This window comes from Larus michahellis, chromosome 2 (genome assembly GCF_964199755.1).
Source record: "Larus michahellis chromosome 2, bLarMic1.1, whole genome shotgun sequence".
NCBI classification, from domain to species: Eukaryota; Metazoa; Chordata; class Aves; order Charadriiformes; family Laridae; genus Larus; species Larus michahellis.
In genome coordinates this window covers 73,358,642-73,374,759 of record NC_133897.1, presented here as the reverse complement: position 1 = coordinate 73,374,759, position 16,118 = coordinate 73,358,642, and the positions used below count along the sequence as shown (strand labels likewise).

The 16,118-nt window shown below is 39.7% G+C and overlaps 1 protein-coding gene across 1 annotated transcript in view; it reads right to left on the bottom strand.

Annotated features, from left to right (window-relative positions):
* The window catches only part of CAP2 (cyclase associated actin cytoskeleton regulatory protein 2), a 69,913-nt gene that overhangs the window by 52,837 nt on the left and 958 nt on the right, over positions 1–16,118 (bottom strand). The window contains exons 2-3 of the mRNA XM_074575885.1: positions 5,086–5,210; positions 1,325–1,425 (exon numbers count right to left, since the gene is read on the bottom strand). Of these exons, the coding sequence (XP_074431986.1) occupies positions 1,325–1,425; positions 5,086–5,209 (225 nt within the window). The 5' untranslated portion in view covers position 5,210. The remainder of the gene's footprint in view (positions 1–1,324; positions 1,426–5,085; positions 5,211–16,118) is intronic.

Here is a 16,118-nt window from a genome sequence, read left to right as displayed (position 1 = left end):
GACTGTTGAGAAAATCAGCTGCAAAATAATGGTGTCTAATGAATGTAATGACCAAAGCTAGAACAGATCCTTTCCAGGGAGCAATTATTTGCTCAGTGAGGTGGATAATTCCCCCTTCCCCCCACCTTCGGTTTATTAATTTTTTCCTAATTTCTTTTAAGAACAAAGTACATAAATAGCAGCTTACAGTATAACTGTTAAAGTAAAAAGGCTTTTTCAAATAAAAAAGGAAGTTCATCGTTTCCTTAGAAACACAAAGATCCTCTAGAATTGCCTGTTCTCCTTACTCCCTCCAGTTTTCTAGGCCTAACTAGGTCAGAAACTCTACCAACAAGAACATATAACGCCACAGAGAGAACACAGCTCACAGAATAATCCCAGAGCTCTTCTTCCATTAGTAGACTGGTTACTTTGGCTGTCTTGCAAAATATTTATGCTGGCCTTGCAGCATAAATCCCAGTAGCTTGTAGGACTGCATGTTTTTCTGGCTCTACAGTGTTTGTTATGTAGAGCAACAGCTGCAATGAATTGGGAAATGTACACATGGAGAAAGGCCCGATGGCATGGATCTACTAGTCAAAAGCTTCACACTCCTTCAGATGCCGTTCCAACTGACCCTGGCTCTTCTGCGTGTGTTTTTATTTCAAAATTGATATTGGTAAGTTCTTGGTGAGTCCATCCTTTGTCATTCTATCACCACCATAGAGAAGACAGGTTTAAAAAATAAAATGAAACAAACAAGCTCTGATCACAATATATTATAAGATTATGAAGTAATTTCATAATGAAACTGATAGCATAGTATTTCCTTGCTATGACATATGTGGTAAAAATGGGTCATTTAAATGTCTGAAATACTCATTTTTTAATTTGCTGTGATGTTGCAAATGAAAGAGATGTGAATAATAAAAACAAATGATGATGTACGTGCTTAGATACAACCACAAGAAGTTATCACTGCTTGGACCCACCTATTGTTTCACTCTTGTTCTTAATTGTTTTCCTGTCATGCAAAGGGCTTAACCGCCACCAGGACAATTCAGATTGCTTGTGACTGAGAGTATTTCTATGTTTTGCATACTACGGCCTTCAACCTTTGGTGCTGTAGAAGAGGAACAGGCTCTTCTTATGAATCCATACAGCCTTTTGTCCTTCCTGAGCCAACTGTCCTCAGTGTGTTATGCCGGGTTATCACTACTACAAGAACTAATAATTCAGAGAACTGATATTAAGATTCTCCTCTACTCAGCAATCAAGGCTGATCACACAGATTCGAAGACCTGTACACTTATATCATGGGGAGAAAATCTGAGCAAATACTCACATGTGTCTTCACATCACCTTCAAGAATCTTGCTGTACCTGAGAAACTCAGCAACACTTCCATTCAGCAGCCTATCAAAGGCTTCAACATACGGTGCTATGCCTATAGAAGAAGATCATTCCATTATAATGCATTCATAAAGTACATAATGCATAGGACATTCCTTTGTAGCAGATGGAGGAGAAATACCATAGAAACAGGGGAAATCGCTGTAACTTATTTTCTGCCATACTCACTGATTTGTGAAATGAGTGAAAAAGGATGTATAATGATTTTTTTTTCTAGCTGGAAAGAAAAAAAATGTGCTCTTGATAGAACTTGCCTAGAAACATGAAGAGAATCTACCCTGTATAATGTAACGGGGAGCCTCTTTTGTCTTAAAATAACAGGTGCTAAAACATTTCTCAGCCCTTCAAAGACCTAGTGGCCTGATAAGCATTTTGTCTTAACAAAATTCTACTGTTGTACATAAAACAAATATTATCCCCTAAAAAGAATCTGCACTGTGCTGAAAAACTATTTTTTATATCACCCACCCTTTCATGAAGATCTTTGTATTGTTTGGTGGCTCTTCATAGCAAGCAATTAAATTTCCAGTAAGATAGAGCCTTTAGAATCTGTTGACAGTGGATTTATGCAGTGAGATGTGGCTTTGTAATCTCCTTATTTTGTTGTCTGACCTTGCAAAACTGTCACTGGATAAAGAAAGCGCAAACGAGTCTTCTAGATGACACATCCCATTGACTATATATATATATACACTATACATTCTAACAGAAGAATAAAAATTATATTTTCTATATGGTATACAGAGCAGTTTCCTGATAAAGTGGACAATCAGAAAATGCAGATGACACTCAGTTTCTTACGCACCTGGCTTCTAAATGGCTTTATGTGGTACCTTTTAGGAAAGAAAAATAATCTTTCCTTGGATGCTTTCCAGCCCTCCCTTTACTCCCTGATATATCCTCATGTCTTGTCTATGGCTCAGAACCTTTGCCAGCTCCAGCATGAGCGACACACATGTGAATTTATGGCATCTTGTAGGATCTGAGAGACCAAGGTTAAAATTCTTCCCAGCCCTTCTCCTTCATTAATGAAGCCTGAAGATTGCTCTGAAGAGGTACCAGGCTTTCCCCAGAGAGTTTGCTTTAACCTTTTGGCACTATATGACAATTGTGTCCAAATTCATAATCTTGAAAGCCCTCTTTATTCCACAAGAGTCATCTGGCTCCTTGACAGAAAAAAGAAGGGCTCTGGCAATGGGAGTTTGCAATGGTCTGTGTGAAAAAAAAAAAATGTAGTTAGTCAGCCAGGCGCGGGATTTCAAGGCTCCTTTTGTTCTCTTGATGTCACTCACCTTTAATTCTGAGGAATTTCTGGGCTTTCTTCCATATAAAGTGTTTGTGTGTAAACCCCTCAAATGACCTAGTGTACAAAAGGTTTTAGTTGTGGAGATGCTTTCCAAAGCCCGTTTATGTTCTTTGTCAAAATCTATGTATGTCTCCAAGAGAATCATTGTAACGTTTTACTTTAGAGCAGCGTTTTAAATAGCAGTTCACCAAATGGCAATTGTCCTATGCAAAACTAGAAAGCCACTATGCTACTTTTTACTATTCAATACAGCTAGCTCCCAGGAGCATTTCCTAGAATTTGCTGTGGGCTGTGCAAAGCAATTGAATTATTTGTTTACAATCCTGCTGTTGTAATGTCATTTAAGAAAACAGTAAAGGTACAGTTCTCCCATCCTCCTCATTATTTTGTTGTTTCTGAAAAAGTATTAATTGAAAAGTCAGGATTATTTTTTGTGATAATTCTAATTATGGAATGTTCTTTTAAGGGAGAGGGTCATGGTCATGCTAAGGGTCATGCTAAGAAAGCAATATATCTCCATTTCCACTAGAGATTTGAAAAAGGTCACACTCTGTCTGAGCATCAGTTTTAAAGGAGAGAAAGAGAGAGAGACCGGTTCTGTAAGACTGTCAGCTTTGCAGTCGCTGTGGAGGTTATGTGAACCTCTACAGAAACACAGTAACACAGGCAAACAGAATGACGTTTGTGGCACTCTATGTGTATCAGTCACCCAAACTGAAGAACTGGTAGTCTTTCCTAACTGCATCAGCAAAAGCTAATTCCTGCGTCCCTGTGTGAGACAGTTTTGCCTGGAGTCGTGGTGCAGGCTGGCAAGTGCCCCATGGTGCCACTCATCTCAGCTTCTTACTGCAGTCGCCCGCTGGCTGTGTTTTATAATCTTGCTCCAACAAGGTTTGTCAGTTGGTTTCTTCTAGGGATCTGCTGGGGTTCTAAGGCCCCCTTCCCTGTGGGTAAATCTTTTCACCTGGCTGAGCTCTTAGGTTGGGCCAAGGATATAGCAATTTTTCATGGAAGTACCTCACATGGTGAGTTCATCTCCTGTTCTGAAAGCAGCCCTGGTTCTGCAGTACTGAGCTCTGGATTAATATAGAGATTCATTATAGGATTGAAGCCTGTATTTTTAAAAAATGTAGATTACCTAGTAGTGATTGATTTATTTGTCAGTTTGGACACAGATCGTCTTTCTCCGTGACTTTGCTATGGTTTACTAGCCGTCTAGGTTTTCTCTGGACTGTACGCATTCTATTGCTGAAGCTTCCTCTGACGGGCTCACTCAGCTGCTATGGAAGCCTGCTAGAAGATGCTCCCTTCCTGCCATAGAAACACGCTGCTTTCAGTCAGCTGCTCCACAGCAGCTGCCAGCGCGTAGGCCCATGGCACGCATGACTGTGGGGAAGGTCCCTCACATGTGTTGTTGGGCAAGGGCTGTCACAGAGGGACAATAATGCGGCTGACGTGCACTGACTTGCTTCTGTGTCGGTAAGGAAGGTGCCTGCAACTTTCTGCTTGTTCCGCGGCTTCTGCACAGCAGCTGAGTCCGTGCTGGGATGCGCTCTGCTCTGAGAATGCGGGAAAGGGCCAAGGAATACAGAAAGCAAAGGACATGAAGCTAATAAAGGGATATATGTCGGGGTTCTGGGTGAAAGAGCAAGCTCTGGAGAAAGGAAGGGGCACCTTTATTCCATCAACATCAGAACTGCCACATTTATAAGGTTATTTACCGTCTAACTTTCAAAAACAACAAAAAAAATAAGGAGTGAAAAACTATGCTTTGGTAATGTGATGTGAATAAAGGAAGACAGAATTTTTTGGTGTATTCTCCAATGTAGTGCTTTGGAGATCCACTTGAGAAGGGAGAGCTCTAGAGATAACAAAAGGTGCCATGGATGTGTGCCAGCCCTTAACGAGCAAATGCTTATGAACAAACTCATATGATTAACGATATTAAACAATTATATGAAGTAAGTCCGCACTGTGAAATTCAGAAAGCTGGCAAATAAACTCAATGTTTATATTGCTGACCTCTTTAGGAATATTTATGCTGCAAATTTTGGGGATGTCTCATTTCTTCTGCCAATTGGGCTCAAGCAGACATTTTCATCTGGTGAGTTATCTACAACAATATAAATCCTAAAATGGAAAATGCGATAAAGCTTGAAATATGGACAGTATATTTAAGAGACTAGTCAAATCTTGAATCGTCTAGGCTATATTAATTTAGAATTATGCATATGACTAAGCTTGTCACGTGACATTTCTAAATCCATTTTTAAAAATACTTTCTTTTGATATGGAATTCATAAGGGGTGGGATTGCACTCCCTCTTAGAAGACAAACAGGTGCAATTTTTAATAACAGAGAGATGGTACTTCAAAAAACCAGACTTACTTCCATTGACTCCATTAATGGCATCACACTCCATTCCACCAGATCTGTGCGAATCTGAAAATAACGATTCAAGTCGAGTCACTGCTTTCTCCAGTCTCTCCATCAAACCATGAGTCTCTGCCATTCTGAAAAAATCATTAAAGATAGAAACGGTGTTAACCCTTCTGCGTAAAGCCCATGCCTTATTTCATGTTACAATTCAGTTCATCTTGCTTGTGGCTTTATCTTTTATCAGCTTTTATGGTAAAACTTTCATTTTCTAAGTATTGTCTTCCTGGCATATAAGCAGTTGCAGGGAAGTAGCTGACACATGGTAACTTGCTTCTGTGTCAACAGAGAATATCATCAGTATTCAGCCTGGGTTTTTCATTGTAAACAGCAGATTCAAACCACTGCTGGCGAAGCTTTGGTCAGTCTATATGTGAACAATTTACGACAAATATATGTGTATGCTCCCAATCAGATATTGAGATAACTGAAATATGTATAAACTTAATTGGCAAAAAATTATGCCTACAATGATTTGCATCAGCTATTTACAGAGGCAAAAATATAGACCCAGCTAATACTTTACCAAAAGACAGACTTTAAGTGTATACCTCCTGATTTTTGAAAAGGTACACTGTGACATTTGCCTCAGTCTTTAATGCTTCGTAGTAAGCCTCAGCCACTTTACTGAAGTCTACACAAGAAGTCAAGAAGGTCTTCTGTTTGTTTTTCTGATATGATTTACCATCACTTAATTTTTTTTCTTACGAAAGTACCTGATGTGAATCAGTGTTTCCCAAGCTTTTTAAATCAAGCACTAATTAACCTTTAGAAAGAAAAAAAATAAAAAAATCCAGGGGCCTGCTTAGGCAGTACTGCTACAGTGCTTTTGATTTAAAATGAAATAGAAATTAGGTTAAAATTTTTAACAACCCACACTTTACTTTATTTCCTCACAATGCGGTTATCTGATTTCTTACGTGTGAGGAAGTGTAGGCATTGACATTTTTGAATACTGGCCAATGTCTCAGGGAACACAGTGCTATATACACCTCAGACTGAGAAACGGTTATATAAGCAAAGACAAAGCGTTGTTTAAATCCCCTATCATTTAATATAACAAGTTTAATGCACATGTTCCTCACTTAAGGTTGTGTTTTATTCTGCTGAGTGACATACAGTAAGGGGAGGTGCGGGGGGGGGGCAGGAGTATGTATGGCTCTCAAATAACATCATCCTTATGAACAGTTCCAGCTCAGCTCCCAGAGTAGGACTCCATCCCCTGCCCAGCCCTGGGGTGTGCAGAAGCAGGGGCAACGGGGGAACTCGTGTCCCCATTTGGGGTGAGCAGGCAGTCAGCGGCTCCCTGGGGTGCCTACTCTGTGGCACTCTGCCACCAGGCACTGATTGCTGTATGGCTTGTAGACTAGAAAGGTTAGCCATACCTGGAACGTATGTGTAAAGGTCTTAGTTCCTAATGAACAGCCTGAGTTCCTAATGAACAGCCTGCTAAAAGTGTGAGTATTTTAGAGACTTCACAGCATAATAGGACATTCCAATAAACTGTGCAATACTATGCAACGCTAGCAACCAAAACAAACAATGCTGCTTTGGGGTGAGTGCCTAAATATTATAATAAAAAAGTAAAGTAACGTGAAAAGAACGGTTTTACACATTAATATTAATAATTCTTAAGAATAAAAAATAATAGTAATAATAGTATTTTTATTTTTTAAATTTAAGCGCGAGAAAATATTAGCTACTAGGACTGTGGAAACACATGCAAAACTCTCGTGCTGAGTCATGTTGCCTGTCAAACAAGGTGGGACCTTCAGACTTTACCCTATAAATATAATGAGGTTCGTGTTTGACCTAAAAGTGAAGCAGAAGATTTTACAGTGAGAAGCCCTCGGGACAACCATTCTCATGAGAAAGTTTTGTCTGGAGTTTATGGGTTTTTCCTATTTACATTAAATAAAAGAGCAAACCCCCAAAAAAGGATGACATTAGATAGTGTGCATATAAACACTGCCAAAACTCAGAGGGGCTCTCTGCTTATATTGAAAATGCACACTATTCTGTTTGAAAAATCAATGAATTTAAAAAAAAAAAAACACCTTAACTTTTTGTAGGGTTACAAGTAACTTGGCAGGAATGAGATGAAAGTATCAGGAGAGCTTCTAAAATGTGCAAACTTTTGTGAGAATATTAAACCTTTTCCTAAAACAAAAGCACTGTTAATCCTCAAAATTATTATGGACATACCCTGCTACATAAAAGCCTAAAATGGTGTCTAAACCAGTCCAAAGTCAGGCTGGTCTAACATAGCATACTAACAGTCAACTCATTTCATCAGTATTTTGAAGTATATTTCCAGTATAGTACCTGTTAGTCTTTATTTGAAGATACAGTCTGGTAGTGTTTTTTTTTTTATTTCTGCCTTAAAATTTTCCATGATTACGTGTACAAATTTTTTTGGAAGACCTGTTACTTTTGGCCTCTTCAGCCTGTGGAAGGACCCAATTTTTTGACTACAAACCCTGCGTACACTGTTTGACCGCACACACTTGGAATCTCACAAATGAACAGAAGTGGATCAGGCTTACAATGTTCTACCCAACAAACTGCCCTCTGTAAGATGCCAATGGACATTTTTATGCAACACTTTCCAAATGCAACATAGTCTTTTGCTCACTATATCCTTCACAGCTTTATTCTATTCCCATTAGCTGGAGAACTACAATGTTGTTCTTCCAAAAGCAGGTATCATCAGCAAGGCAATCACAGAATAATATATTGTTATAGTCTTTTTAGACAGAAGTAGGAACCATTTTTACCATAAAATTAGGGAAGCCAGGTTTTCAGTGTTTTCATAAGGAATGTTACACTTCAGAACTTCTCAATCCTTATGTTTACACTGAACCTACTTTTTTACCTATGTACTTATACATTGATGACTACATAGTATTTGTATCTATACTTATATATATGCGTGCACGTAAGTATACACTCAGGTATCCCTGTCATGTATGAAGAAAGTGCAAGTATATTTTTGCCATTACTGCATATAACACAACAAGAGCAAATCAGTTGTACACATTTTACACATTTACACTTCGCTTTACTGTCAGTTGACTAGGTATCTATCTTACAAACAAGACTGGAATTAATATCACTGATGTGAAGACTCCACTGAGCAATGCCATGACAACTCTCTTCATCCGTTCTCAATCTAAACATTGACATCTTTGCCCATATTTAGGGATTCACCTATTTGGCTCATATTATGACAACCTTCAGCATTTTCTTGGCCTATATTTAGCTGTTCATCTGATTAGTTATCATTCCACACTGCATTCTGCGTGGTCAAACCGACACCACAAAGCCACAGCTGAAAAGGAGTCAGAACTCAAACAGCACAGCTTGACTCTGAAGATAATGCGTGTGTAACATATCATCAGATCTTATATTATAAATAAATAATAAGACTGGTCTACTTACAGTGTCCGACAAAGTCTTTGCATGTCAATGAAAAGTAAAGACAATGTAAATATGTCTATGGGATGTTTCCACTCCCATAACGCACATTTTTACATCAAGACTGATTTTCTCTCTCATCTCTACTACTTAATTAAAACTTTGATCTTGAAGTGTATTATAGGCTTAATCATGTATCTTTTCCTGGAGTTGACGCTGACCACCTATAAGGAGTTAAAAACAACAGTGCTTCAACTCCCATGTAATCCAGTGTCTAGTTGCTCTCTTGATGGAGAAGTACACTGTCCTTCATTGAAAATAAGGTCAACTAAGAGCCAGGAAAGGTGTTAACCCAGATCTACTGGCAATCGTTTAAATGTTGACATTGTAAACTGTCTCTTGTGCACAAAAAATAAGAGGGAGGATCCACAGATCTGCCCCGTTTACTGTTAGTGATATCTTTTTTGGGAGTGCTAAAGGCCCGTGGTAATACTACCATCTGTCGTTTCTTCCCCAAAAGAAGTGAAGCCAAAACCAGGTAGAACAAGGCATGCTGAAGACCAAAAAGCAGATCTCTTTTTAAAGAAAGGCCTTGGGAGATCACTGCTTTTCTCCTCAATTTGACAGCTGTCTCAAAGCACCATTTATCTATTATCAAGGGAAAAAATTTTGTCTGTAGACTAAAATTCCCTGACATACTCATCCCAAACAGCATTCAAACTGGAATCCAAACTATTCCTATTATCAGTGCATATGACTTATGACAGAGGACCACATTGCTCTATCTCAAGAAGAAACAACTTGTAACAAGCCCACAGGGAAGGAAAAGCAGTATAGTAACATAAAGGGAAAAAATAAACATACGATGACTTATCAGGCGTGTAAAATTGGCAGGTTTGAACACAGGAGTGGTGCCATCCTGTAAAGTATATTACCCTGACAAACATCAGCAAGAGAAAGTATAAAGTTCCATGGTTTGATTTACTTCCTAACACTTTTAATTTAGAAGAAAAAGAATCTACTTGGTCTTTTTCCCCTAAGTACTAGTCCTTCAAATCCATGTAGCATCTGAAAAATTAAGCCAGGTCTCACTCACACTCATCATCTGAGATGCTACAGGTCAGATTTTGCTTTTCCTCTCTATATCAAAAAAGGGCAGATGACTAAAACAGGCAGTAATGTGGCATTTTAATTATACCTAACATTCCTACACTGCTTGGAAAATCACAATCTTATTGAAAGTATAGCAGCCTGCCCATGTGCTTCCTCTCATAGTCTTTTAATAAATTGCTACTGAGATATGAAATAAAATATACAAAAGCCTAGACTGCCAGCTGGTACTATCAGAGAGCCAATCATGAATGTTTTATAGATCCAAAGTAATGTGTCCTCTAAGAGTTCTTCTGTACAATATATATCAATATATTACAAGGGAGGGGAAATGTGTACGCTCCTGAACATGCTCTCCAATTACAAAAGCATCTCAGGGCACTTCATTTCTGAATAACCACACAGAGCTTGAGCCTGAAACGGCTGGCTTTCCTACACCGCCACTCAAACCTATGTACCAACTCCAAGCTGTGTTGAGTGGGCAGTCTTTTTGCTACCTTTGGCATCAGACACAAATTCCTGCTGCCCGTTCTGGTCCAGACAATTAAAACCCACTGGTCTGGGGCCTCGGGGGTTGCTCGTTTCCAGGCAGAGCTCAGAAGTAGCCGGGTACTGGCTGAATGGCTAACAAGGAGCCCCTGAAGCTATTTGGGTTACTACCATAAAAGATTTTGGGTGGAGAATGCAAAGCAAGGGAGTATTGGTTAGAAGAAAGTGTGTGTTGGTAGACAGACAGAAACATTACCTTGTATGGTTTGTGTTTTGTTTCCCATTAGCTGTATGGAAGGAATGTAAACAGAGGCTTGTCAAACTGATGTCAAGTTGGATTAAACCAGAAGACCTCTCAGTAAAGCCCTGTGTGAGGAGAATGATCCAGGGTTCAAATCAGAGCCTTTGGTGACCTTTTTTTCTTGTTTTACCCCTAGATCTGCTACAAGCTCCTTTGGAAGCAGTGGTCTTTTAAGTACAGAATAAAAAAATCTTTTTTTTTTCCCTAGTAAAAGATACAGTCCTGTATATCTAACAGTATTTGAATTTTGACAACTTGTTCTTCTTGTTGTTGTTGTTAAAATGGACAAGTGTTATACCTGAAATAGCAAAAAGACAAAAATGTCTGTGTGACCTCTGATTTTTGTGGATGGGTATGCCGCTTTGACTGATAAGTTGGTTAGAAGTCTTGGCTGGCTCCAGTATACTCATCATAAAATATTTCTGTCTATAGCTCAATGTGTGTGTTAAAACCACTGATAAGCTACAAATGAGTCCCCCGTTGCTGTGCATAAGAGCTTGCTACCTAAATTATCTTGTCTGTGTTTTTAAAGGGTTATTTTTTATAAGCAAAAAATATTTTTGCATAGAAGAGCAAAAAGCAGGTTCTGGTTGCACCTCTTCCATTTAACCTAAGTTTTTTCCTTTGTCTGGCTTCATGCTGTTGGTACCACAAAGCAAACGTTTCTGTTCGCATTCTGGCTCTTCCTCTGCTTCTCTCCCTCTCCCAGTGATCAGGCTGCCGTCTACAAAAACATGCAGGAAAGGAATGGAGGCATTTTTGTATCCCATTTATAAGAGATAAATTTTTATCTCTTTTAAAAAAAAAATTTAAAAAATATAAAAAAACTGCTTTGTGAAACAATCCCTATTTTGACAAGAACCCCGAAGACTGTTGACGCATTTTAGATTTCTTATCACATCCCAGTTTAGTCCCATAATTATGGGTGAGCAACTGCACATGTCAAGCTGTGTGTTTACAAGTCCATGTAATAATAGCATGGACTGTGCTTAGGCCTCTGATAATTAAATACGAATTCTTTAAGATATGTCATGTGTTCATGTATGTGCTTAATATCTCCTGGAATATCAGTTAACTTTCTAATTATATGTAAGTTCTATGAAGAGCTCCTATCCCTTGCTGAGTAATTTTCACTGTCTTATCAATTTTGAGATCACAAAGAACAAGTTCATTATTTAATGATATACTGAAGCAGTCAAGACTTGACAGTCTGTGTAAGCATGATTGACTTAAAATAACCAAGGCAACGCAGTTTCTAAGTACATTCTCCTATTCTTTTTATGCTCCCTTTTTATGTCACCGCTGCTCATAGTCTTTTGTCTTGGTTTTATTTTCTTCTCTCCCTCCAATGAAGTGTAAGAGTTTTAGTATCTCTCCAATCAACAGAAACACAATGTTCTTAGCCACCTCATTTACTATGTATTAGCCTGGTGCTTTTCATGTAATCAAGCATCCTGAAGGCCTTACAAGCCGTTTAATTACCTGTCACAAGTCCAATTACTGTATGTAAGCAGGCTGCCTTGCTGAACCGAGAAAATACTGCATGCAAGCATTGATTTTATTAAAGTGCTTCAGTTCAGTTCATAATAACTGAAGAGTAAGGTTCTTTATGCTACAGTTCCAACCAAATTGAATTTGCACTGTCTGAAAGCATAAACTCCACAAAGTACAAATGCTTATGGAGTGTTCCAGTGCTTCTAGGACGTGAAAGGAGACAAGCAGAGGGGGAACGTTAAAACCAAACAGATAGTGTTGCAAGCTCAAAAAACACAAGTTCTGAAATGACTTCTGCAGAAAAGATGAGGCTGTAGAGTTATTCAGTACCAAGGTTCATAACGGTTTTGTTTGCTGTGAGGCTGGCCTTTCACAACATTTCCACACCCTGGTTCTCATGCATATCCATATTATGTCAAAGCCTGAACAGGTGGGCTTGATTTCAGCCATTGGTAGCTCACGTTCTTGCTCTTACCAGAACATCCTGCTGCAATTATGATCTGAGACTCTGATGGTCTCAGGCTCATCGTGGCTGCCCCGCTCAGCCTGCGGCCTGTGGCCCTTCTTCCAGCATGGCAGCAGCCAAGGGGGCTGAAGCAAACTTTTTGCTATTTGAGTACTCCCTTGGCTCTGCAGCTCATTCGTGATCTTTATTGATCACAAAAATTCACAGCCTTCGCCCATCTCCCATTCTAAAATTCAGCCCACTGATTCAGCAATACTGCTAGCATTGTAATGGATTGTGCCTTTGCTTCTGATTCGGGATGAAATGGGCCACCTGCTACTAAAAAAGACCTTTCTATTTCTTGCGATAACCTGGTTACTACTTAGAGGTCCTGAGTTCTAATGATAATCCACGCAACCTTGCTCACTTACAAGATCTGAGGTGTTTGGCTATTTATCCCTCCTCTGTTTCAGCGTGAGGTATCGTGAAGCCCAGAAAGATCAAACTGGACCCATCCTAGATGCTTATAAAGTTAGCCTTTTCTATGATGGGTGCTTTAGAGGGCACAGAACTGTTAGGTGAATTATTCTGCTGTTTTTTCTCTCAAACAATGATGGATTACACATGGAAATGTAAATCATTCTTTGCATTCCTTCCAAAAAGCAATTAATTATTTAAAGTAATACAAAGCATAACTTCAATGCATAGGATCTGAGCACATCTTCTTGGAAAAATACGACACCATTCAATTATATACTTAAGCATTTACCTTGTCTTTTTATATATGCTACAAAAGCATTAAGCCTTTGATTCCCAGGATACTACTACTGGTATTTTGGATTTTACAAGCAATTTCTTTAGTCTGCTATTCTCTCAAAAATTGTGGGTCAGACAAAGCAATTTCCATTAGCATATACTCAGGAAATTAGTCTCAATGGGACCTTTTTTAGTAACAAAAAGTCCCTGAAATTTGACATAGTCAGAAAATACCTTACATACAACAGTAGCAAGTATGTGTATGGACTAAGGCCATGTCTATGCCATAAGGTCTTGCTAACGTAGTGACAAAGATCACAGAGGTTTAAGAAACCCCAAAACCCATACCCTTGCTGAACTAGCTGAATCAGCGTAATCTCTGCCATAGATCCAGCTGTGCTTATGTGTACTTTTGTCATTTCAGTGTATACTGCTTAGTAAAGGTGATGACATTCCGGTATGGTTCTAGCTGTCGCATATTCTTGAAGAATAGCTGAGCCTTCAGAGTTCAAAGCATTTCTTATTTGAAGAGTCAGTAAACTGTATCTGCCAAAATTACTCATTTTTCAAAAATATGCGAGCAACTGGAGCTTACTCTGTACCTCAGAAAAATGACAAGTTCTCAATTGCTCCCCCTATTGCAAAAGCCGCACTTAGAATTTTAGAGAAAGCAATTAAAATTATTTTTATATATTCGGGGTGCTTAATCAAGCAAAATCTTTTAACCAGTTCATAATAAAACAGCTGTCTGAATAACTGCAGTAACTTACACCTGCTTTATTGTAGGTGTTTCTTTGTTTTTGCCCCAATAAGCACGATAACTAATGAATGTTATCCTTCACGTAGTAGGCATCCACTGCAACTATTGAGTTTGCTACTGTTGCACATGATGTTAAAACTTGTGCAGAACCACAAAGACTATTTCTTTAACGTATTTGGCAGTTCACCATTTTTCTTGCTAGAGTTCAAACCTCTTACAATGCTATTGTCACTGACAGGCCACAGATTGAAACATGGAAAAATTAACTGACTTGCTCCAGGTAATGTTGCAAGTCAACGTCAAGGCTGGGAGCTGAATACAATTAATCTGGTTTCCAGCCCTTCTTGCTGCCTTCTGCTTCTTTTCCAATACCTGCTAATTCAGATATTATTTTTTTTCCCTTAACTTAGGGCCCTCAATGTATTTTAAATGGTTAATAAAAATTATACACTGGGACTAGAAAAACTAATGATGGGGGAGTTTTAATATACGTAAGCTTAGTACCCTTGCTCCTTATGGTATATTCTCCACTGAAGTGAAAGCCATAGCTGACAAAGAATAATGAAAACATGTCATAGGTTGGTTCTACCGTAATAGTAAATAATGCACATCCTCTTCATTTCTATTTAATTGAGAAAACATATTTTATTCATTACACTTGGAGTTGTGCCTGTCCACTTTTCACATCTGAGCAGTATTCGTTTGAGGGGGAAGAAGGAAATGAATTGTAAGAATATTCTGAAGACTAGCATTTTGGTTATGACCAAGACCTAAAAGAGACATACCACTGTACGTGTCTGGCTTTGCTACAGAAGGTGGGTTGCCTTTGTTCTTGTGCAAACTTGCTCAAAATAAAATCAAGCAGTGTTATGAAATCCCTGTCTTGAAAATGTAGAGGATCAGAAAAAACGTTTATTATCATTTGCATAATAAGTAATTAAAAGGAAATGCTAGGATAAGATTTTAATAAAATTAGGATATCCAACTCACAGTAATGTCTTAAAGGGCCCGCTTTGAGATACTGTATTGAGTTTCAACTCATTCTGTCTTCTACTTTGCTATTCTAAATAATTTTTAAAGTTACGTTTATGAAGTAGGACTAGTTTCCCGACTACAGTTTCACAGAACAACAAAACATGGTAGTCCATAAATCATTGCCACTTTTGCCGGGCTTAGAAATAAATTAATGAAAATTTGCAGTATTGATCCCACTCTGCCCCCCTCCTGAACGGACTCCTTCCAACTATTTCCTAACGGACTGGCCTCTGTGTAGGTTTGGGGTTTTTTTCTGAAAACATTTTCCATCATTGGAAAACAACCACATTAAGGTAATGCATATAAAGAAAGCTTTCTTCCCCAGATGGTCTTTGTTTTTAAGACTGCCCCTACGCGTTATGAAACCTGAATTTTACTTGGTAAAAATCCTCACTGTTGATCCTGCAATGCTAAGATACAGATCTACAGCAACGCTCGAAGCAAAGGACAGATTTCACATTTTTAGGTGGGGTCACGACAAGTTCTCCTCGGCTGCGGGGGGGCCGTGTCTCTGGGGGAGTGCTCCTTTCAGATGTCAAGTTATCGCAAAATGCAGCATCTCAGCTTCGCAGCTCTTCATCTCTGCCTTCCTCCTGCCCCCTCCGAACGCCGCCTTCTATTTGCAGAATCCCTTACGTGTTTTTATAGAAAGGTATATATTCTCTCTTCCGCTCCCTCACCCTAGGATGCCGTTTAACCCTTTTCTCTGGGCTAAAACCAGTGGGCGATTCAGTCACCCCCGCCACCATACACACCCCCGGCTCCCAGCGCGGGGGGAGCCCGGCACTCGGCGCCCAGATACCCGCCCCCTCACCGAATTAGATCATCTTACGCTGATTAAGAGAGTTCACGACTGGCATCGCTTGACCGAGTCAGGTCTGCATAAACAGGCGGAGGGCGTTTTTAATAACCTGCCTGGATGCGGGGCGGGGGGGGGCCGGGGCACAGCCGAAATCCGACACGCGCACACCCCCCGTTCCCCGGGAGTCAGTCACGGCGCTGAGCGGGGGCTCGGCGGAGGCGGTGCGGGTTCGGCCCCACAGAGGATCCCTCATCCGCTGTGGTATTTTGCCGGGGTTCCCCCCCACACCCCAGACCCCGCGGTTCTTCGCATGTATCACCGCGGGGGGCTAGGGGGGAGGCGTTCCCTGGGCAGCCCGGCGCAGGTGACATGGGAA